The sequence below is a fragment of the Echeneis naucrates genome, chromosome 5 (genome assembly GCF_900963305.1).
Source record: "Echeneis naucrates chromosome 5, fEcheNa1.1, whole genome shotgun sequence".
Lineage (NCBI taxonomy): Eukaryota > Metazoa > Chordata > Actinopteri > Carangiformes > Echeneidae > Echeneis > Echeneis naucrates.
The window spans coordinates 12,899,348-12,924,608 of record NC_042515.1 but is presented as its reverse complement, the minus strand read 5'-3'; the positions used below and the strand labels follow the sequence as shown (position 1 = coordinate 12,924,608).

General features: G+C 41.8%; 1 protein-coding gene and 1 pseudogene across 1 annotated transcript; one reads left to right on the top strand and one right to left on the bottom strand.

The window, feature by feature from the left end:
* The first annotated feature begins 7,484 nt into the window (after positions 1 to 7,484).
* LOC115043251 (amphoterin-induced protein 1-like) lies at positions 7,485 to 11,347 on the top strand. The gene has a single exon (XM_029501545.1). The coding sequence runs from the start codon at positions 7,485 to 7,487 to the stop codon at positions 9,018 to 9,020; it is 1,536 nt and encodes a 511-aa protein (XP_029357405.1). The 3' UTR covers positions 9,021 to 11,347.
* A 1,977-nt stretch (positions 11,348 to 13,324) lies between these two features.
* LOC115043250 (RNA-binding protein 15 pseudogene) lies at positions 13,325 to 23,709 on the bottom strand (annotated as a pseudogene).
* Between the last annotated feature and the right edge of the window lie 1,552 nt (positions 23,710 to 25,261).

The following is a 25,261-nucleotide window of genomic DNA, read 5'->3' as shown; positions in this document are numbered from 1 at the left end:
CTGAAAATATTATCAGTCGCTGATGTGTGGGTTTAAAAAGCACGCTTATCAATGTATCTGAAAACCACTTCATTTCACATCACTCCACAGTTTAACGGAGATCTTAGGTTTGCTCAAAAGCATTTATCCACAGAACTCAAATGAACCTCCTTTGCCCCGTACAGGCAACTGAACATGCTGGTATGCCAGGTGGTGGCAGTGTGTCCACTGTAATATACACGCAGTGGAGCAGCGGCCGGTTAAAGTGAGCATCGGGTTTATAATGAGAGTTGGTGACAGCTGCACGGTATCAGGTGTGGTAAGCAAATGTGTGGGATGTCCCAAAATAAGGAATCTGTTTGTTTTTCATGGAGTTTTAAACTCACCTTCAAACAGATAAATCCATAGACAATCCAGGAACACATTCCTGAGTTATCCTTATTTTTGGGGCTTTGAGGCAGAGATGGTCAAGTTATTAAATCAGTAACATGATCGTGTTTTGTGTGTTTGCGTAGGATGAAACAGCACTGAAGTGTTCCTCTCAAATTCAAAGAAGAAAGTGTTTGTTCTTGTTACATTTTTGCAGAGAGAACTTCATCCCTGGGATTTGGCCTGCCTTTGGCTTTGAGTGTTGCATTACATATGATTCATACATCCTCTGTGTGGCTGAAGAATTTTAAATCACAGGTGAATTCATACATGTGTTTATGAATTACATATGAAAAATATAATAATTGGAGTACATGGTGAGTGTATTGTGCTTTCACTCCAAATTAACTTGTGAGGTTAATGAATACAAGCATGACACTGCCTGAGGAATGTTTGCTGAACCTGCTGCTTCTAACAAAGAGCAAAGTAAGCTGAAGCTCCACTGTATTGAACTCTGACCTGTACAATAGCCAGATATTTATTCAGGGCCTGCCATTTGATGCTTCTATCTGTCTGTGTATATACAACATACTGCATGACACACTCACTTGTTTTCAGTATCAGTTCCCGCAAAACACTTAAACCCATTCATTTTTCCAGCTGTGAGCAGCAAGCGGCGCACCTCTTTTGACGACGCAGTTTAATTTAGCTGATAGAGAGCTCAGGGCAGAGATGGTTATTCCCCAAACCTTCCCTAACTCTGCTCCAGAGCGGCAGCACATTTATAATTCACAGGAGAATTGTAAATCTCTGGAGAGCAAGGCGCCCCTCCGCCAGGCTGCTGCTTTAATCAACCTTGCTATCTGATACATCGCAGACAAACATTGACTCACTCTGGAGTCACTACCGCACAATAAACTAGTGATGGGAAATTCAGAACTTTTTACTGACTCAGGTCTATCAATCTTGTTCAGTAAAATTCATTTGGTCATTGGGACCAGTGTGGCGCTGTAGCTGTCATTTGAGTAATGACTGAAAAAGCACGGCTTTCAAACACTGAAGAGCAACATGGTTTGCTTCACTTGGCACATAATACACTTTTGCTCGCCTTTGTTAAACTCTTGAGCGCGCTTTTGGGCCAAAGCCTGCTGGGCATTTGGGCTGAAATTACTGATTACTTCATTTGCTGGTAGGAGAGCGCTCCGTCTGAAATTCAAAAATCCTCATTCTATGATGACTGTTCACTTTAGCCTACCTGGTCACTGAAGACCTGCAGTTATGAGTCGTGAACGAATCAGTCGCACCTACGCTGGCAATGCGGCGGCCATGTGACAAGTGAATGAGAGACGAATCAGCCATTCCTACACAGAGGATATGCGGCAGAAAGACCCGTTCGTGAACAAAATTCAAACTCCAGTTTTCTGCCGCTTTTCGTGATCCTCTAAAGTGGAGCTGTGTGGATATTAACCAGCTGTTTTAGCACAATATCTCATGTGCCACAAGTATCAACATACATTTCATTATCGTTCCCCACTGCTGTAAACCTTTCATCATCTGATCTCTACAAAAATGAGCTGTTTGTCTTCATGTTGTGAAGTAAAGCACATTGCAGTGTAAAGGTGAGGCAGCATGTCTGTATGTCTTATTGTTTGTCTGTTGTGTGAGTGATGCTTGAAGTGAATTTCCCTCAGAATAAATAAAGTAGATGTCTATCAATATCGTTATATTTATCATATCAAAATAATATAATATTGCACCTGTATATGAACTGGGATGTAAATTAAAAGTAATGATGGAGGTTGCTGATCTACCAGTTTTCTGCCGTGCGTCTAGCTTTTGTTGGTGCTTTGTGATGACCATTGTAATGGGTGTACAGGACAGGGCTGGTATCTGCTAGAGTTTGTGTTATGGCTCTAAGCCATAAGCTGAGTTTTTTTTTTTTTTTTTTGGGACATATCTGCCAAAGCAGGAGAAAATATTGCATATGTTTGAGTCTATTTATTTGGATTATTTGGTGAACTAGTGAGTTTCTGCACAACACTGGGCCCAGGTGGCACAGAGGCACGAGAAATATTGGCCTTTGTCTGTGCAGGCTCTTTATTTAATGGGTTCAATCAACTGTGCATTTGTTTAGCGTACTGGTGTGTGTGTGTGTGTGTGTGTGTGTGTGTGTGTGCCTTTCTAAACTAAAAACACTCTGGTAATGGTGGGTAATTACGACAAGTGTGATCCATGTCAGATTATTATAGAGTGGAGGTTGCAGATGCATTATGCCAACACAGTTCTGTCTCAACAACACGGCTCCATGTGTCACTGGGCCAAAAGTAAACATGATGTAGCTCCATATTTTGTCATGTTTAGGTAATGAAATAAACTCTTAGAAGTCAAATGCTTAGTATAATGTTCAGAGAGTTTTTTTATGTTATATTTGATGTGTTGTTTTAAAGGCAATGATGTGTAACTCTACACTGCAGAGAGGGAGATTGGCATTTGGCATTAATTTACAGAACTTCAAATCTCAAAAAGGACAAGAAAAACTGGATTCTGACTGTTTAAATGATGAGATACACATAATGGCTCAAACATGTAAACACTTACAAGGCAAACAACAATGTTTGTGTCAAACATTATGTAAGTACCCATTTTGGTAGCATTTAGGATAACGTTATTATGCTCAAAATAAAAATGTGCCATGTCCAACTCTAACTACATGATGGGAACTGATGATCATGGATAATATTTCTCAAGTTCCAGCAACACATATCACTAATATGTGAACTAATCAATACAATCTTCAGCTGAAAAATAGCTTTATTCTATTTATAATATTGAACTGTCTTTATACAAGTCCTGACACATTCATCACATCCTGAGAACATTAACCGTTTACTTCTTTATTCTTATCATGACTAGAGAATAATTGTGTTACCATACGGTCTTCTTTCAGTATGAGGTTAGTGGGGTTGTTTGTCTTAAAGTGTGTGGGATGTAAACTATCTGGATAATATAACATCATTCTGTAAGTGAGACCTCACTATGTGACTCGATCCTTCCCCCGATTTCTTGTCACACTTTAAATCCAAGCCTCGCACGGCAGCATCCGCTGCTGCATGCTGACCCTTTTCCCTCAGCTGACATCAAAATTCTCTCTGTTTTATTTTCCTGTCTCTTGCCACAGTTATTAATCAGCATATGGATGCAAATTTGATTCCTGATTGTCCGTATATATCGTTTATGGTAAAAGAGATCATGTGCTCACACCCAATGTGCCAAAAAAAAAAAAAAAAAACAAACATTACAAGTAAAAATTTTATGCTTCCTGTACCAGCTTAAGAAGTTGCTCTTGCTGTTAAATGTGCATTATATAAATTTGACGTCTTTCGTTCACAAACTGAAACATCCCTCTCACCTTCCAAATGTTTCCTTCATCGGTTAGCTTACATTCTCTGCTGCACATGCTCCTCACACTATTTGTTTTCTCCACTCTCGCCTAATTTTTGAACGTGGCGCCCACAGCAACGAGGTCGGTGCAAGAGTCCACCTTCACATCTCATTTCATGTACAGGTTACAGTGTGCTCTGACCTTCTGACCAGCATGTTGATAACGAGATCCATCATGTACAGCTATACATTAGCTGGATGATCATTTGTCATGTTGACGTCTGTATCTTTGCCCTTCACACCTTCTTCAGCTTCAGACTCCCAACACAGGCCCAGTGTGTTTGTGTTTGTGTGTGTGTATTTTGGCAGTTTTTACACTGTCATACTTCTCTCGAGGTGTCTTGGTGGATATCGCCTTAGACATTTGCCCGCCCGCTCATCCAACTCACAGGCCAATTTCAACTTGTCACAGTTGGAAAATCGCAGATGTTACTTATAAAAAGTAAAATGGAGGACTGCTCTGTTTTAGTCATATTTTTGTAAGGTGTTAAGCTTCTGTGTCATTAGAAAATATTCACAATGAAGTGACCTATTCAGTCATCTCTACAGGACAGGTGCGTTCTTTACGTTTGTTCTTCCTCTGCCCAGTTTGCCAAACTCTCTTTGTCTTCCTGTTGTTCTTCCAGCCCTGATACTCTCTGTGTTTCTGTCCCGTCAAATGTTTTGATGAGCTGACTTGTGTGTTTTAAGAAATCTGTCGAATTTCAAGTTTTCACTAGTCAGTCATGTTGCCACTCTCAAGCGTTATGTTGCTGCATCCCTCCTCCGCACCGTCTACCTATAGTCTGCTTGTTCAGTGCCAGATTGAGGTCAGTGGAGTCCACCGCTCATCACATTCAGATCTCCAGCATTTTCGTCTTCTCCTCATTACCAACACCACCAGTGTCTGTTGGGTAGACTCCCATAGTTCACACATCCCCATCCCTTCTCACATTCCATGACATAACAATGGGGTCTCATCAGCACTCATACCTCTCATCTGTCCTCCTGTGTTCGGAAACAAAAGTATTTACTGACTCAGAATGAGGCTTCTCTTGATTGAACTGCCGGATCGCATGTTACCTATTTATGTGCTAGCTTCTGCGTTTCCTGTTTTGTCCACTTGATTCTCACTCTTCAGCTGGCGCCGTTTAAAATACTCAACATTTTCCAAGTAATCAACCCATAGCAGTGCCCGATGTGCCCTGTGTCTGTCTTTACTTGCCAGTTATGCACGGCAGCCAACAATACAATGAGTGTAACCAGAGTAGTTGGTTTAATGTGCATTCTTTGAATTATGTCTAAATTTACCACTATAGATATCCTAAAGCTGCTGGTGTGAATATGAGCGTATTATGGACGACGACGCAAAGCTGGCAGCTGCATGGGACCTCTGAACTGCAGAGCCTCCAATAGCACAGGGATGACTTTGAGTCACCTTGTCCCTCCAGGTTAAGTGAATGTTACTGTGATGACCCGATGCTTTGTCTCAAAGACCGGCTCTGTGTATGAGTCCTTGAGACAAAGTCTTTGAGCTTCTGGGCATTAGTGTCAGAGACATTACCATGTTTTTGTTCTTTTACGTTGCATCTTACCAAAGGATTGTGCTTAATTGGATTACCACACAACAAAGCTGTGGCCTGTGAACATCCCAGCACAAAAAAGTCTTCTCATCGCACAGTGTGAGGAGGAACCAGGGGTTTAGAGTGCAGCACATATATTTTCTCAACTACTAGGCTGATGTCGCCATGGTGCCACAGCTAAAGGCTGAATTCTGCAAAGTGTCCTGATTAATCATGACTTCGATCATTTTATTTTTTTTTTGCTCAGGACAGAATCCATAGCAAGCTGTTTATCTTAAATGCATGTTGAGTGCAATGCTCTCAACTCTCCGTATTGATCCCCTCAAACACACACACACACACACACACACACACACAGAGTGAGCATTTGCCCTGTCCTTTACCAGGGCTTCATCATTAAACACATCATTGCACTGAATGCGCCAAAGCTGATTAATGCGCCTTTAAAGGATAGAGAAATGAAACCATCCCTGAGGACAGCCCACCCCCTACACCCCTCACCCATCCTTTGTTTTATGAAAAACTAGAAAAGAACAGACAAACGGGGCAAGCAGCTTCCTTAAACCCCTGTCCTCCTCTCAAAGGCAAATCATTTCCCAGATGTTTACCGTTACATTACAATCAACATGCTAAACAAAGGGGACAGATGGTTTTTATACTGACTTCATAGACAAACATCTGCATTGTTGCTGCTGTCAGCTCAGTGAGTATTTGACCAGGTCTGAATTATTTTATCTAAACACTTTCAAGTCTTCTTTAATTTTTCTACATTTGTAGTCGAATGCCTTTTCTTTAGTTAGCAACACTGTGCCAAGAAATTAAAAAAAAAAAAAAACATTGTTTACATTTGAATTCTTCTCCTTCAACATAGATAAGCTTCCAAAGTATGTGATTGTGAAAAATTCAAGTGCAAGTACAACCAGTGTGCTATAAAACCGAATGACCCCAGAACAGAGTATTAGGACGGTACGAAGGAAACTGCTGTTTAAGTCTTACATCATCTTCCCAACATTTAAATGGACTCACAGACCATTTGGACCATTTATAGCAGGTGTGGTCCTCACACACTCGGAGACAGAGATCCAAACGGTGATAATCTCCAATGCAACCACACCATCCTGCAGCAATTCTGTCATAATTGGACTTTGGATACAAGTTTTGAGAAAATCCAAATTCCGATTTTTAAAGGAAAGCACATGTTTTTTTTAACAACAATCTAACTGAACACACAAAACTTAAAACTTTAAACTTTACTTGAATCACTAAATTTGAAAAATAGCATTACAGACACTCAAAGAAAGAGCAAGCAGAGCAGAGAAGGTTTAAAAAACTGAAGCAATTGAATCCAGACTGAGTTCAAGCTCAGCGCCAAGAACGCACCTAATGTTGATCCCAAAGGAAAAACTTCTCCTGAAGGGAGAGGAGCTCTTATTAATATTATTATTATTATTATTATTATTATTATTTTTATGCTGTTGTTGTTGGGGGGTGACACAACCCCTGCCCCGCTGTTGGCGCCCCTCAGCTCATCTATCACATGGTTTCCTGATCGGAGAGGACTGCAGAGTGTTTTCCGGTCATTTGGATCGGTCCCCATGACGGACAGGAGGGACGGCTGATGAAGGAGGCGGATCAGACTGAGACCGGACTGTTGGAGACCTGCTCACCTACAACCTACAACCTACAAACCACAACTCATCTGGTTTTTCCGCATTTTCTCTTCGGATCCGCAGAAGGCGACAGAAGGTAAAGAGCCAGCGGGCTGTCCGGCTCAGCCTGCCCGGACAGACGCGTCTGACTGCGGGCAGATCTGACAGGGATGTTACTGATCTGTTAGTCTGTACTGAAGAGGCTTCTTTATTCATTTGATGACGCGATTATTGCCGTAATCCATTATCGAGATTTTTTTTATTTTTTTATTTTGCTGAGCAAGCAGAACTTTTTAATTCTGACCCGGCTGCTGCAGTAGCCCCCCCCCCCCCCGGGAGCTGTGAACGTATATGTCATTCATCCTGCACCTTCATCATCTCACATGATCTTCAGTGAACCAGAGCTGGTTTGTTGATCTCTTACAGCTCCAGGAGGAGGTGAACACATCCAGGATCCTGTGGTTTATGCTCCTAACCCAACATGATGGGGGGCTCACTCTGCGTCTCCCATCGTGCCACTGGGTCGCTCCTCAGAAAAGGGGGCTTCATCACAGTGCTACCTTTTGCTTTGCTGCTGCCAGCAGTGAGGGGGGGTGGGCAGCTGATGGGAGCCCCCCTGGACTGTCACAAGACGTGTGTGTGCGCCAGCAACATCGTCAGCTGCTCCAAGATGAATCTAACCAACGTTCCCAGTGCTCTTCCCAAATACATGGCTGTCCTTGACCTCAGCTTCAACTCCATCACCAGGCTGCGTGCTGAGTGGACCCCAGTCAGGCTCAGCAAACTGAGCAGTCTGCTGCTCAGCAACAACGGCCTTGATTTCCTGTCATCTGAGGCATTTTTGCACGTGACAAGGCTTCAATACCTGGACCTTTCCTCCAATCGGCTCCACCAGCTGGACGAGTTTATCTTTGAGCCGCTGGAGCACCTGGAGGTGCTGCTTCTTTACAACAACTGCATCTCTCAGATAGATCGCTCCGCTTTCTCCGGCCTTAACAGTCTGCAGAAGCTCTACCTGAGCCACAACCAGATCTCCCGCTTCCCTTTGGAGTTGGTGAAGGAGCGTAGTCGGCTGGAAACTCTCACCTTGCTGGATGTTTCCTCCAACCGAATCAAAGTCTTCCCCCTGCAGGAGCTTCAGGCTTTGCCTGCCTGGATCAAGAATGGTCTGTACTTCCACAACAATGCACCACCATGTAGCTGTGAGCTGTATGATATGTTGGTGCGCTGGCTCCTCAAGGAACTCAGTTCTGTCACTGACTTCGGGAGGAACCACACTTGTGTGTTGCCAGGGCCACAGAAAGAGACAATGTCCATACTGGATCTGAATAAGATGAATCTGAACTGCAGTGAGGTCATGATTACGAATGAAGAAGCCTTTCTGGAGCAGTTCCTGCTGCTGGACTGTGACACCAGGCAGAAGAATGTGATAAAGAGTTGGGTGCTGCCTGGAAACATCCCACTGTCTTCAGCAAACAACACCGCGGTGATGCGGTCTGACAGCAGGCTCCAGATCGGGCCGCTGAAGGCAGAAGACTCAGGGGTCTACACCTGCTACGCCACAAGTGATTCTTTCAATGAGACGCTGTATGTAACAGTGGTGGTATTTAATTCCACCATGAACGGTGGTCTGGAGAACCTGAAAACAGCCTACACCACCCTTGTTGCATGTCTGGTCAGTCTCGTCATGGTTCTCATCTACCTCTACTTCACACCCTGCCACTGCCCCTGTTGTCCAGGTCATGACCTGGAGAAAAGCCAGCCCCAAGACAGCCTGCACTCTTCCACTGTCAGCATCTCGCAGGCACACGAGGAGATGGGGCAGGAAAGAGTGGCGAGCGGAGGCTTCCCCTACAGACACGTGGGCTTCCTGGATATCAAGGAGCAGCTGGAGCAGAACGGGAGGTTGAATCCAATAGGTGAGGAGGATGAGGGGTGGCAGGGGGACAGCAGGGAGAGGAGGAGGTCAGATGCAGAGTCTGTCAGCTCTGTGTGCTCTGATACCCCCATGGTGGTGTAAGACGGAGAGTCACAGGGAGTGAGATTCAAACATTAGCATGTTCCAAACAAAGTTAAAGCCTCAGTTCCAGTGTACAGATTTCTCTCATACGGGACTGAAATTAAAATGGATTGGGGCATTTGTGCGACACACAAAATAACTATATTTTTGGGTGCAAAAATCACTAATTTCTCCTTTTAGTATTTTCACTAGCATGAAATCAGGGAAAGCCAGATGATTAGGTACATTTTCTTATTTGAAATATTATTTAGCATTTTTGATGGAAATTCCCCCCAAAAGAATGAATCTGCTGACCATCAGCAGTCAAAATTCAAACAGCACAGAAAGGTTTTTGATGTTATTCTGAATGTCCTGCGGCTGCATGTTGAATAAAAGTGATTTTATTTTTTTATTTTTTTGCGTTGGTAATCTTGGCACTGCAAAGACAAGACGAGAAATCTTTATGCAGAGCTCGCTGAAATACTGATGCAAGCTGTGGAATATTTATGCTGTATTTAACATTCCTTTGGTTTGGTTGGCTGTTATAGGACACAATACTGTAATGATTACTCTTATGCAATTTTGTCAGTTGTAATTACTTTGTCAGTTATTCTCGATTTGAGTGTGATTTAATGCAAAATATATAATCCTTTTATGCAGATCTAACTTAAAAGCCATTTTCAAATCGCTATAATTACAGAAGCATCAACAGTCTTTAAACTGCAACAAGAAAAGTTAAAGGTTTTCATGCACACGCACACACTTTAGTTGGCACTGAAACTGATATCCAGTTGTTTACATCAATATAAATATAATCTTTGACTATTAACAGACAAATTGATTCAAGTTGAGCCAGTTATATCATTGTGACATTTATGACCAGGCTGCACTGCAGAACTGCAAAGCATCAAACAAGCATCATAATAAGATAAATCATATTTCAATAACACAAATGCAACATAATAACAACATTCCTCAAGTCGCATGACCACCTTCAGTCTGTGCAGATGCTGCAGGTTTTGTCCCAACACCCACTTGCTGACCCTCTCTAGTTGAAACATCTTGAAAAATGATTCATCGTGTTGAAAAATGCTTTGATGACACTTAAAGACACATAGAGTTTTTGGTTTTGAGCTAATTTTCCAAAAAGGATCGGTACTTATGATGCAGTTAAAATCAAATGTCATGTTCACAGAGTTAGATTTAGACCAGTGACAGATGCAGCCCCTCCCATATTGGACAGTTAATAGTAGCCAGGAAGCATCGCCCAGGGGAAACATCAGAGCGAGGACCATCTACTAACTGCTTCTGGGCATTAGTGCCCAACCCAGAACAAATCAACAAATGCCAAGCAGCCGGCCAGAAGTCTCATGAACGCAGTCAGAAATAGCAGCTTGTAGCAGAGCCACACACAGCCTGCCTAACACAGCTGAATTATAAATATAGTAATATAAATGTTTCAAACTTGCCTTAATCTTAGTTGCAGTGTTAAAATCCTTGAAATTGTCGAATTCATAGACTGACATTATAAGTTGAATGCGCTTTCCATTCATTATGTACATATTAAAAAAAAAAAAATCAAGAAAAAATTCTTTAACTTGCAAGTAAGTGAAAGTTTATTCCTTAAATTCAAGCTGCACATCACAGATTATATATATGCATAATAACATAACAGTGAAGCAATTTAACAACACACACCAGTGTCAGAGAATAGATGTAGTAATGAACAGTGCTTTTGGTTTGAAATAACTTTTTCTTTTTTTTTATCCTCTCAGTTCTCATGGTGCTTTTTCAAAATCATTTAGGAAAGTCTGAATCTTAATTCAATGTCACAAATCAAACCCTGAAAATCATCCTAACATTGTAAGTGTTGTGTGATGGCATATTCATGTAGCGATGCATCGTAAAGAACATTAAATTATCCCTCTTTAAAGGAATGTACGTGTCTACTGTTGGTAATGTTGTACATAATACTCTACTAGCCAAAGATTCAGTTATCTAATATACATGCTCAGTGTTTACAGTAGTTATATTGCCATTAGTGTGTCAAGGTCATTGACTGTATTTCTGTGTGAAGCTACAAACATAGATTTTAATATATGCAATCCTGTATATAGACTTACTGTATTTTATTATTTGTTGTCTTATATCTTGTCTGTTCATGTGCCGTTCCTGCATTTCATAAACTGCAAAATTATGAAAAACAATGTTTGATGTCCACTATATCCTGCAAGACGAAACTGGTCAAGAGAACTACTTTTTGAAGAGTCTGATTCTTGTTTCTTTATATTAAATATAAAGCTACAGTCAGTTAGCTGAGATTAGTGTAGAGACTGGAAACAACTATCTTTGCAAAGCAATGAATAAATAAAAACTAGAGTAATTTGAAGGTTTCCAAATGTAATGTGATGGGACTTCACCTCTCTAAAATTGATTAATTGTTATTTTTCTACTTTGGTTGTTATGTGGCTTTACCATAAACAGATAAAACAGCTTTAAAACAGATTGTAGGTGCATTACCAAGGGACAGAGACAGGGTAACTGTTACTGCCATTGTGATATTTGCTATTTATACTTTGCGCTCACTTAGGCTACTTCTTATCTATTATTTCTGTTATGCAGACCTTAGACTGGAATCAGTCCTTGCATCTGGATGTTGACAAGAAAGCAAATAAGGGTCTATCCCAAAATGCGTATTTCTTTGACCTTATGGTGTTCCAGATAAAACGTGGAAAATCCTAATCCTGACATCAGTTTAGGCTAAGATCAGGTTTCAGTGGAAGTCCACCGGCATCAGTTTCTGTTTTACACTAATGACACAATCTGGTTCACTTGGGGGTGAAATGGGAGACCACACAGATCGCTGGAGCAGAAACTGTTCATCCAGGGAGTCATATTTATTGCCCTCAGACTTACTTTCTTCTAGTAGCATTCATTGTTGCAGGCTTTTCAACCTTATTTGGATGGCTGACCACAGGATCTCCCTAGCACAGTGAGCACTCGGGTCTGTATGTTTCAGAACAGGCAGTCAGTCATCTCATTATTAGGTCTCAGATAACTTGATGTTAGAAGTACAGCCATTTCGGTTCAGAAGCAGTAATTAATTGTATGTATGTAGAGGGTGTGTGTGTATCTTCATATTAAAGCAGAGACATTGTTAACATTATGAGAGGCATTGTGCACTTTATTTCACCACAGGGCGGTGCAGGATTAGTCCAGAATCACTATTTAAATGAGTTGTGCTGTCATTTGTCTGTCTTTGTGGGAGATGCTGCAGTGAAACCTCACCTGCTGTCCTGTAACTCCTCTGCTGGATGAATGATTGAAGAGGTCTGCAGTCCACACTCCCCCCGTTTCAGTAGCTGCAGGCTCATATTACCATGTTTACCCAACACCAGTCACATGTCTGTAGCTAGAATCAAGCACTTGGACAAAGCAGGACAATAATATAGTAATTAATTCATAATTGAAAAGTTTTTTGTTTTTTTTTAGGGAATGGAGAAGTAATAGCTCGACTAAAATGCGAGTAGGAGGTAAGGGAGCGTCAATGATAGGTGACCTGTGTGTTGACGGACATGTTTAAATAGAAGGGAGCTGCATGACACATCCCCTTGGATATTAAATCACAGATTATTATTAGAACAAATGCAGCAGCCTTAAGAAAATCTCAGATCACCAAACATCACAGACACAGATGGTATGAATGTAAATCAGCACCCGCTGAGAATGAATGAGTGGCTGACTGTGACTGTGTTTTAAAGACTGAATTCTAAGTAAGATGACTCATGCTCTCCCCAGGCTCCTCCCAGGAGAATCACCTGAATGCCGAAGTGACTGAGTGTGCAGTTTAGTGAATCCTCTGCCATCTAGTGGCCACTAAAAGCCTGAATCAGATTCACTTTGCTGCCCTCACAAAATATTGTCGGAAGACTTTATAAGCATTTGAATTTTAAGAGACATACTCAAAAATTATGTCAATACCTCCTAAAGATCGCAGGCTACTTTACAGGCCTGATTAAATGCAGAAGACAAATAACCTTCATGGGACTTTGAATTTTGCCTATTACACTGAGAAGTGAAGGTATATACCATAGTATCAACCCCTCTTGAAATATATGAAATATATTATGGGCCAGCTCTTGTCTGTGCATTAACATAATTGTCCTGCATACTTAAGTGTGCTTATATTTGTTTAGTTTGTTTGTCTTAACCTGTGTCATGCTCTGCGTGGTGCACTGAACAAGCACTGGCCTCAGTCCTTGTACACGTCTTTATTTAAACATACTCTCAGGCTCAGCTTTATTGAAATATATATTGTTGAAATGTTTTTAAAATAACATTTGGGTTACCAGGTTGTTGTTTTTTTGGTTTTTTTTTTTTTTTTTAAATCCATCTGGCCAGTACCCATCCTCGTTGAAAGAGTCATGTTTTGTCTGTCTTTAACTCACCCTTATGACCCCTCCCTCGTCCACTTACTGGAAAACAGCTGCCAGACGTCCAGACTATAATTCACTTATCTGTTTAGTATGTCATAAGAGCACAGATTGCTATCTTTAACATTGCAAAGTTAAAAGTTATTGATAGATATCTAAAAGCCAACAACACAAATGCTGTGCTATTAATAATTTTCTATTACTAAGAAAACAATGGTATTAACGAGCAGTAATAGATGGAGGCATTAATTAGAACTATAAACTATATAAAACAGTGTCAAAATCGCTGTGTTGAAATACAAATCTTAATGATATATGCTGATGGGGGAAAGCAGAAGCTGTAGCAGTTCATGTTGAAGACAATGTTATGCGAGAGATTCATGCTACTGCATTTGAGAGCGGCCTTGGAGAGTTGAGACGTGTTAATATTTTAAAACTTGAAGAGCCAGTTAAGCATATTTGAAGTTAAGCTCACTATTGGAAAAAAATGTGAAATCACTCACCTCAACATACTGACCTGCGAAGGCTCCAGGGCTCCGGCCAACTATTCCACAACTGTCTGAGCATGGAACCGTGTTCCCATTAATGGTGATGCTAAATTATAAAGTAAGCATCAGTAAGAAGCTGTGAAAATAAGAATTAGCTTATAGCAAATATTCCAATAATGTCGCTTATTAAGTAGAAATTTGGTACAACACACAATAACCATCAAGAGAGAAAAGGAAAAATAAGAGTACCTTTGGATTTGGATGTTGGAAAACGTAGAGGGATGAAATAGTGGGACTCAGTTAATACTTCTGGTGTGCGATGAGGGGTCTCTTCCTCCAGGACCAATACAATGACTTCTACAGAACTGGAGATATGCAGGGTTTTTGTCAGGCAAAATACACAACAGGTGGACAACCCCTTCCTTTATACAACAAAGCAAATACTGGAGGACATGTCTGTCTCTGTTTATGGTTAAATAAGAGAACACCTTTTCTAATTTAAACACATGCCTCAACACACAGATCAGCTATCATAAAGCAGGCCTCTCTCTCCTCCAGCAGCTGCCCGGCTGAATTCCCTCTCATCAAGGGGATCCTGTAAAGACAGACTGGATCCATTAGTAGCACATAATTCTCACCTCACATTCATCATTTCAGTTCAGTTTATCCAACAACAGACAGTACACTCACAAACATTTCTGAGAATATGTCAGACCTCATAACTTATCCTAAAAAGGAGTTTCAGCCTGGGCAGAGCTCCGAGTCAGACAATGTGAAGAACTTTTTTTGTCTCGTCTGGAGACACACACACACACACACACACACACACACAAACACACACACACAGAGTTGTGTCAGTCTTAAAGTTATGCTGAAATATGTGACACCTTCCACTGCAAATATGTTGTAAACCCGAGCTATACTAACAACGATGATATTATTAAAACCTCACTAGTATCAGCTTTGAATATAATTTTATTTATTTTTGGGCTCATGCACAGATTGACTGAGTCCCTGTTCAGACTTCTGTGGCAAACCAGAGCGAATATCTGATGACTTCACAATGTTTGATGCTTGATTTATTTCATTTTTTAAAAGTTGTTTTTGGTGCTGTGGGATCAGTAAAGCATCAGCATTGTTTGGGAGGCCTCTTTTCTTTTCACAGACTGCGGAACAATGTCTTTATAGATGTTTATAGACTGTTCTGCCGTGTAATCTTACATTTAAGTTCTTTTAAACATACCAGGATTTAATCCTTTATAGAAGAATGTATAATAAATCTCACAATACAGCCAACTACTGACACCTTGTGAAAAAAGAGTATTACAGCATATTTCCACCTCGGCAAAGGCCAATGAGGTGCAAGTTTGTTGTACACACACAACCTCACAACCTCCTGTGAAATGGTCAGAAAGACCAGCAACACAAAGACCAACTTCACTTTTTCCCCAAAGCGACTGCAGACAGTTCTCACACAGGGGTGGGTGAGGTGTGACAGTCTCATGTAGAGGGGTTCAGTGTTTACAGAGACACTTTGCACCTGGATCAATAAGGAACTACTTAAGAGATACTTTAACAAAAGCACTTTGTTAATAATTTAACAGTATGAATGACAGCTCTGCTAACTTTGTCTCTTCACAAGCTTTAAATTAAGAATTAAATATTTAAGGTGATAAATAGCACTTCAAGCACATCGTCAATTTTAGTGATATTCACATACGAACCTCTTTGATCTAATTATTTGATACAGTCAAATTATAAAATGCTTTCAGTCACAGGCCTAATCGTATTGACTTTGGTGTTAAATGTCTAAAGGATTTTTCAGCTGTCAAAAATAAGTCAAGTGGATAAGCTCATCACATTACCTCTGAGCAAGCCCACATCATTCCACCCAAATCTGCCCTCTACAGGACCAGGAGTATAAAGACCGAGTGAAAAACACAGCAACAGGGGCTATTTCTGCAACAGCTGCCTTTATTAAAGTACATATTTAATATAATTTACAAGATCAATAGAAATTATCACAGGTAGAAATATGATCAGTGCAAATCTTAAATTGTACTCACCGAAGTATCTCGTGTCTGATGAATTCCTTGAATGAGCAACATATTTTCTTTGTTCTATGTACTCATCACTTCAGAATTCATTTAAGGTCATTCAGTCATTCAACACAATACACGAGTTTTCTTTCTTCCTCATTTCCGTGTTCAGGAGATGACCTGAAAAACTCAATATAATTGTAACAATAATAATACAAATATCAAATGATCAAAAACATGCAACTGGTAGGACTTCATTATTGACAGTCTTTGGTACAAGAAGCTTTTTTTTTTTTTTTTGTACAAACTTCCTAACTATTGCAACAACTGGTTGTTATGAATAAGATTATCACATGACATCAAATGATACTTTTAAACCTCTTAAACCCTAAAAAAAATGTACTCAGTGCACCAATACTTAAATGCAGGTGTTGCAATCATCTGGATTTTTCTCAAATATTAATATTGATATAAATAAAAAAATATTCAACAACTTCCTGTCAGACTCACATGCAGCACTCTCTCAAACTAAGAAAATTCTGGACTGGAGGTTAAAATAAATTAAATTTAGTTTCAACTTTTACATGGAAGTGCTGCACATTCTGAACTTCCCTGAGGTGAACAATAATGTAAATTCTTACATTTTGCCTTAAACTACACTGCACTTTGGTTGTTCTGCGTGAAGATCGTACCTTTTATTCGGTAAACAACTCACTCAGCACTTATGTGCACCATTATTGAACATCTCTGATCATCCTGTTTGGATTGGCATCAATGCAGTTCTAAACTGGACACATCTGAGAGAGCACAGCTGACCGCCAACTCTGAGGAAGCGTCGCTGCCGATTGTTTATTCAGTGCTGCTACTGATCATTATTTATTCGTCACATAAATCTTTTCTGCCCTGAGACAAACTATGAGCATTGCGCCTTTCCTGTCTGCAGTGCATTAGTAGCTAATTTATTTTTTAATCAATTTAATTATATAAACTAGATAAGCTAAAACTTAGAAATGAATACCGGCCAATTTATGATGCTGAGAAATATCACAATAAACGCCTGCAGGTCTACCCACATTGTCACTGTTACTTTTAGTTTCCAATGTTATGCAAATGATACCTGAATTGGATACTAATATTAATTTTGCAGTGTTGGCAATGTGTCAGTGCCAACTGAAGACCATCAGGCCTCTTGCCCACATCCCCATTAAAACACATTTAATTAGATCAGAATTGAAAGCTGAAACAAGCTTCTGAAAGTGGAAATACCAGTCAATGGCATTATACTGAGCTGGAGAGACCTGGAGATCTAATAATTTTGACATTAACAGGCATTTTAAGATCGCCAAGTCACCCAAATTTACCTAAATTTCATTTTATGTTATTTGCTTTTGAATATTATATATTCCAATAAAGTTTAGAGGATAATATTCTACTTTTTTACTCTACTACCTTATCTGATAGGAATAGTTAAGCCACTAGAATTTTTCATGGAAAACCTGTGATCACTGTTGAAGGTACAATAATGTTGTTGACATTTACAAGTGAGAAATAAAACAGACAGCTAAAACTTGTTCTTTCTTACATGTTAAAAATCATGTTACATTAATTCTGCAATTTTCTCACTTGCAACAAAGTATTTTTCACAATGTGAGCTCTGACTCTAGTCACAGCTATTTGTTGAGATCCAGTCGATACTGCTTACACTTCTGATGTCATAAGGACAAACACTGTAAAATCTTTCATTTTGCAAAATCCATGACGATACCAACTAGGAAAATCAAATCTGCTAAGCTGTCACTGACAGAGACAATAGATTGTTATCTGCAGATCTACAATGGACTCCTATGTTCAGCCACTGACCCATATTAACTAGAGCTGTGTTCATTCTTCTACCAGATTTCAACTTGGACTCAGTACTGTATGCTCATAGCGGTCTCCAACATTTAAATACATACCTAGGTCTGTTGTTTAGGCCATGTTGATACTTCACCTGTGGAACATCAGCCAGCTCAGTCGGGGTGAGACTCAAACCTGTTGGGCCTCACAGCTCCAGGAAACCTTGAATCCTAACCATGGCACTGTGTGGAGTGGGGCTGCAGTGAAGCTACCGAGGTCCCTTTAGTCTGAAGACAAAGCCGTGATGAAGAGTAGCAGCACTGTGTCGATGAGATAAATCCTGCAGCAGCTTTTAACTCACTTTGGCGTCATATGCAGTTTGGCACAGAATCTCTAACAAACAGTACGTACATCAGATCAACATATCAGCTAAGATTTGGATTCCCTGTACAGGAGTCTGGAAATTGTTTTCTCTTCTTGTGCTTCCTGTACTTCCTTTTTATGGAAAATAAAGCAGATGCTGTCTCACCGTCTCAACCTCCTCTCCGACACAGGCTGAGACGAACATGACGTCTGGCCCTAGCACAGAGATTGTCTTCAAAACTCCAATGCAAGAACAATACGCAACTTAACAAGTGAACATTGCTCCTCAAGCTGGCGCAGATGCTGAACCAATACTCTGCCAGAGCCAGCCAGAAAGATGACCGGGGCCTGCTGTGCTTCCTCCGAGAGGCTGTCTGGTTGAGACAACCGTGGTGATCGTGGCAGAACTTGGCGAAGCGCAGTGTGGCAAAACAGGAGGACGAGCACTCTGATGGTTCTCAGCCACACCTCCAGATCTGCACAGGCCAGAGGCGACTGAGGAGTAAGCCACGTCTCCGGAGAGACACTGTGACTCTAGATATGCCTTTGCAGATGCATTGAACAAAGTATTCTAGTATGGCCAAATTTCACATGAAAAGCTCTTCACAAAGATGTCACTCAATGAATATGAAAACACAGAACTGAGAGGATGTCTTCACTTGACTCTCTCACTTCCTCTCCTTTCTGCTGGGACGACTCCTGCTGTCAAAGTGATAAAGCCTTTAGAGTTTGATAGACAACTCCAAGAACAGAAAAGGTCACAAAAGCTGTCTTCCAAGGCACTTGTGTTTCCCACGAAAGAGTAAATTTATTGAGACAAAATCTATCAAGTGCATGCTGCACTTTGTGATTTTTTTTTTCTGACAGTTAGGTATACTTCTTAGGCCCATGAGCATTGATGTTGTCCATTTTCTCTCTCCAGATATCCTGAGTACACAGTACAAATCATTTCTTTTTCCATTTGAACCACAACAGTCAAATCAAAGCATGAAGAACAAATCAGCAGTCCTCTGAGAGGAAGGCATGTGAGGCCATTGCAGAATGGCCTCTTCTCCTCTGATAGATTCAGAGGTGTGTATCACAGAAGTCCATTGGTAGTATAGCAGTATTTTTTACTTACTGACTCCTTATCAGCTATTAGAAATGTGCACGGTCCACATATAGCTCTTAAATTATCTGTTACATCATCTCTTTTTTTCAACAGTACATGCTTTGTTGGGGTAGTATTTCTCATTAATGAGTTATAACTTGAGAAAAAAGGGGAGGAACAGAATTAACTTTTCTTTTAGCTGTTAAAACAAATTGAATGTGATGCTAATAAAACACCACAATTATGGGGGGACACAAGAAAAATGAACCCTGTAAAACGTAGTACCATTCAAAACAAGGGCCTTAAATACATATTTGAACAGCAAAGCCTGGGATATTCAGTCTTGTTAAAGCAAAGAGAAATTTCCTCAACTCCATGCTACAAATATAATAACTGAAATGATAAATAGTATTCCTCAGCTGACTGAGAAGAAAATCAATCAATTTTTTCTTTTTTTCCCCCAATTTATAAATTATTTTGATTATCTATTTTAAGCAAAATATTTTCAGGGAACAAGTTAAATCTCACCTGTTTTACAGACAATAACAATGAATTAAGAGAAAAAAAATAAGGGAGGCTTTACTGATAATGTAATCCTACATGATATCTGACAATATAATGCAGTCCAATATTACAAGCCTAAAACATGGAAGTAAGAGAGCAATATAGTTGGGAAAAAAATCTCTCTCAGCTTTACAAAGGCAGAAATTGTAGTAAATTCAATGTATTGAACTGGATTATAATGCTCAATTGATGCTTGTGTCCACCCCATATGAGTTCTTTGTAAAAATTCAGAACAAAGACAAGAGAAACTGCATCCATTTCACCTTATTATCTCACAAAAACTCCACACTTCAAAAAGGGGCACTGACATAACTGTTATTTATTATGCTAAACCTTAATGCCCTCACGCTGATAACAGTATTTAAAAACAAACTAGTCTGAAGGCCGGATAGTAGGGCATCGAATATAAAAGTTGAATTATTAGTATAAAGGTTTTACTGTAGCTTTGGTCAAAGAACAAACCTGACAAAAATTGCAAAGCTCTCAAAATGAAACTTTGAATTAGGAAGTACTGAGGACACAAGATTTGCAGTTGTCAGCAAAATGTAAAACAGATACACATCTGGAGGAAGTCTGATTAGGACCAGTGGGTAAACCTTTGAACCTAATAGATTTATGCCCCTAAAAATGCCTCAGGAAAAAATGTGAATGTACATAAATTGGATTTAACTCTTGTCACGCAGCACTGAGATACCACATACATGTTGAGATTCAAAGATTAAATGGATGCCAAATGCAGATTACCTGTAAACTAAAGGCTCTGTTTTTGGTTCCTTTTTTTCTTGTTGACATTGCAGGGAAATGAGAATTAATTGTTTGAGGGGTTTTTTTTTCCCAATGAGATAAGGCAGCATATACTAATAATTAACTTTTTCAGTAGAGTACCCTTCAAGTAATGTACATTGACATTGTACAAGTACATTTATCTGTAGCTGAGTAGCAGAAGGCAACATGTCACCTGTACTATGTAATCAAATCCATCAATTTAGCAGAGTGTATTTAATTCTATGCAACTTTCACTCGTATAAACCTTCAACAGGATGAGTTACAGGCTACCATGCAGGTCAGGGAACGCAAAATCAAAACCCTGTCATTTGTTCTGACTTTGTTTTGTTACAATTGTTTCTCCCTGTTTTTATAACTCACAGTTTAACAATTCGTGGGGATAAAAAGACATATTTAGAATTAACACTTTTTTTTTTACGACGCTCCTTTGATAATGACCATCACCATGTATTCGTCCTCTGATTTGGCAAAGGCTTTGGAAGAGGCATCCAAGAACTGCTGTGAGAACTCACATGGGGGAAAAGCATGAAGGACTCCTCCGTTGTCCTTGTCACGACTGCCCCCGACAGGGAGGCTGATAATGCCGGCCGCCTCTTTCTGCGTCAGGTAGGACACCAGGTTCTTCAGTGGTCTCTCAGTGGAGCTGCCTGCATCCTGGGCAGGATCGCCATCTTTTCCGGGCACGGCCAGGAGAACGGAGTAACCACCGGAGCCTGCAGCCTTGATGCGGCGGGAAACTTCTTCTAGCTTGGGCTGGTCCAGACGCAGGCGCTGGCTGATCTTCAGCTGAGCCACTTGATCTCCTGTAGAGTCGTTCACCAGAAGACTGGCCGCCACATCCATGTCACCCTCCAACATGTGCAGTGATGTGGGAAAGCTGCTATTCTTTAGCAGGAGGACTCCCTGCCAGACCTGACTCAGCTTCTGTCCTCCAGTAACTGTCTTGGACTGCTGGTTAGACTTAGAGGAACAGGAGTTTGAAGAGGAGGAGGATGAAGGACGTTCTGAGCGATCCTCCTTCTTCACTGGGCTCTTAGAAGAGTCAATCGCTTTACGTTTGTGGTCCTTATCTGAGAATGAGCCTGGTTCAGTGGGGCTAAGCGTTCTCCTTCTCTTGTCCCCAAAGCTAGTGTCCTGGCTATTTTGCCACTCTCTAACAGGAGAAGGTCTGCCAGAGCGAGGCAGACGCTCAGGGTCACTATAGCGTCCCCCATCTCGGCTGCTTCCCCCAGGACTGCGCTCTAGTGAGCTGCCATGCCGACGCATGCCATAGTCACTGCTGTCAGGGGATCGATCCAGCCGCCAGCCATCATCCAAATGTCTCCTTTTGCGACTTAGATCTCTGCTTTGCAACTCCCGCTCATGATCTATCAACCAGGTCTCACGAGAACGTCTCTCCAGACGATCTATGGGGTCAAATCCTGCTCCTCTGATCCTGTCGTGGACACTGACACCTGACCACTCAGCAGGGGAGTAGAGTTCCCTCTCTCTGAAACGAGATGGAAGCGGGGGGGACCTCTCCCTCACCCTCACTGATTCAGTAAGACGGTGTGCAAAGGGCTCAGCGACTAGATCATAGTGCGGCAGAGGGAGAGGGAGCTGCATGAATTGTTGCTGCTGGTAGCGGTGCTCCGTATCTGCAAAGTCCACCCTTAGTCTCCTGTCAGGGCCACCCAGAGGGAAGCCTCTCATGTGAGAACATGCAGCCTGAGCAGCATCCAGACTTTCATACTGGATGTAAGCCCAAACCTCACCTTTCCTGTAGTCTATAGTCCTAATTGTGCCAAAACGGTCAAACTCCTTAGCGAGTGCAGCAAGTGGAACCCAGGGTCCAAGGCCCCCCACCCAGAGCCTGGTCGTGGGTGTGGGTTTCCCATAGCCGATTTTAATCGGGTTGTGGCCCACCACTTTCCCTGACATTGCTACTTTGGCACGATGAGCCATGTCCAGATTCTCAAACTTGATGAATCCATAGGTGCTGCTCTGGCCTCTCACCGCCCGCTTTATGTCCACCTCAGTTATCAGGCCGAATCTGTCAAACGCCCTCCTCAGGTCACTCTCTGTCACACTGATATCCAAGTTGCCCAGAAACAAAGTCCTGTTGGCCCTCTGGTCGTCTTCAGGGGTCACCAGTTCCTCGTCGCGGTAAATTGAGCTTTCAGGGATGAACAGCGGCCTGTTTCTGGCCTCATATATAGAGAACTCCCTCTCTCTCTCCAGGTCTCTGAGGTGAGGCGGCGGGGGAGGAGGGGGGAGACGGCCCAGGGCCAGCTGCTGCAGCCGGTAGTCTCTGTAGCCCATGGCGGTGGGAGACAAGGCTCTTTGAGAGTGAAGATGTCGGTGTCCTGGTGGGAAAGTGTCTTTCAAAACAGGGGAGCGGCTCCTCCGCCTGCTCATGTACACCGTCTCTATCTTCAGAGGCCGGTCGTACAGCACCAGTTTGCCGCGGGCGTGTTTGGCCGCCCGGGCGTCGTCGGGCCTCCTGAAGTTCACAAACGCGACCCTCTCGTCGTTTTCTCGACTTATTTTCACACTCACTTCGCCAAACTTCCTGAACTCGTGAAACAGGCCGTCCTCGATCTCCTCGTCGTTGAGCTGGGAGCCCAGCTCGCTGATTTTGAGGGTCTTGTACTCACTTTCGGGGTTTGACTGAGGCCGCGGGTCGCTCCGTGAGCCGGACCTGGACGTTTCCGCTGCGATGTCAGCGCCAACGTGCGGTTTGTTCCCCGAAACGACTCCGTAGTCGAAGCTGCTTCCGGTCCGACTGGACAAAGTGTGTCCTTCCGAGTCCCTCATGTCCCTTTTGTCTCCGTGTAGAGCTCTCCTGGAGGAGGTGCTGCTCGGCACAGATCCGTTGCCGTTGTTGCTGCCGACCGTCGGCAGAGCTCCGGTCCTCTTTCCGTTGGGGTGGCTCCCTCCTCGGTCTCTGCTGTCGTCCGGCGCCCGCGAGCGTTTCTTCACCGGCGATCGCTCTTTTCCTTTCATTTCCAAAAGCCGAAATCTGCCCTCAGTAATTCGATTTTATTGTTCTCTCAGCCAGAGAAACCGCCCTCAACTATCTGAACTTCTTCGCGGCTTAAACTGCACTCTCAGGCGAGAGACTGAACCGCCATGTTGGATGACTTACTCTACTGTAGAGGAAGTCCTGCCCCGCGCGGGGCTTCAGCAGAAGCTGATTGGCTCTGCGGGCTGTCAATCATGAGTAGTGACCCAACACCCGCCTATAAGAAAGAAGGGTGCGGCTGCACTGAGGGTCAGAGTACGATGCTGATTCACACACACACACACACACACACACACACACACACACACACACACAAACACACAAACACACAAACACACAACACACACACACACAAACACACACACACACACACACACACACAGAGCAGAAGAGGGTCGTTTTAGCCAAATCACACAGGCCAAACACACCTTCAGGATCCACGAGTTATCCTGAATGTCAGAGGCCAAAGGTCAAAGATGCACAACTGTCTTCACTGGATACTACCCTCGCTTGTCATTTAAGGCCAAGAAGCAAAGCAAAGAAATTAAAAGGTTTGACTTTTAATGAATGATCAGTGAAATTTACACAAATTGGCATCAGAGGCATGAAAGGAAAGGAGCTCCAAAGTACCACCAAGTACTTTCTCAGTTGTTGACTGTGAAACTGGCACTGTTCCAACAGCATAGGCCTACTTATGCATAAACAATAGAAACATCCTCACCACATGAACACTAACTCTTGTCCTGAAATTTGGTTCCTTCATTTTTGATAAATTAAGGTCAAGAAAGCCTCATTACACCATCTGGGAAAGGCGTGGCCATGATGTGATTCTCAGCCCTGAAGGAGGGACAACGGCACAATTAACAAAGTAACTGTCCCCTGAAGAAGTCATACAAACATCTGTACACATAATTTAAAGGCGGGGGGGGGATCAATACTTTGGTCCTAAACATATGTATATTTACCAAAACCCACCGGACTCAATATGGAATATTCCCTCAAATTTCCAGTTGAGGATAACGATGGTATAATTGTGGTATTCTCTTTGTGGACCTTTAAAACTATGTGTGTAGATCAGTAAAGTAAACGTCAGACAAATGACACAGATATCCTGTCCCAGTAAACTGTAAGTACTTAATCAGTATTTAGTAATGATAGTTAGTCAGCCGTTCCCCATCACATGCCTTCATGCTGTATTATCCAGCTAAGAAACAGAGATAATGATGTTTGGCAACAGTGACTGATGTATAACTACAATGGTTAAAATGCTAACAGTATTCTGTACACTGTAGGCTTTAACACCTTTCTCAGGATTTCATCATTCATAATTACAAGACATGTTATTAGGAAGAAGGAACACTTCTTCCTCAAGATCTTTGAAATGTCACAGTGATTATTTTTCAATGTCCTATTTGTCCCATTGATTGAGACAACTCTGACTCCTTTTTACCAGTAGGGGTCAGAAATGTTTCTCCAAATAAAAACTACTCCAGTTGGAGTTTATCACTGAAACACGAGGGTATAAAAATCTATCTACACATGTATACATTAGGCCATATAAAAGCTTCTGTGACCTTTGTAAGTACTGCCCAATAGGAGAAAACCCTGGGATGGAGAGGCATTGCTGCCCTCTCCATCCCAAACGACAATTTGCACTAC

What these genes read in the sequence shown, in the direction of transcription:
- LOC115043251 (XM_029501545.1), top strand. Translation starts at nt 7,485, where the DNA reads ATGGGGGGCTCACTCTGCGTCTCCCATCGTGCCACTGGGTCGCTCCTC.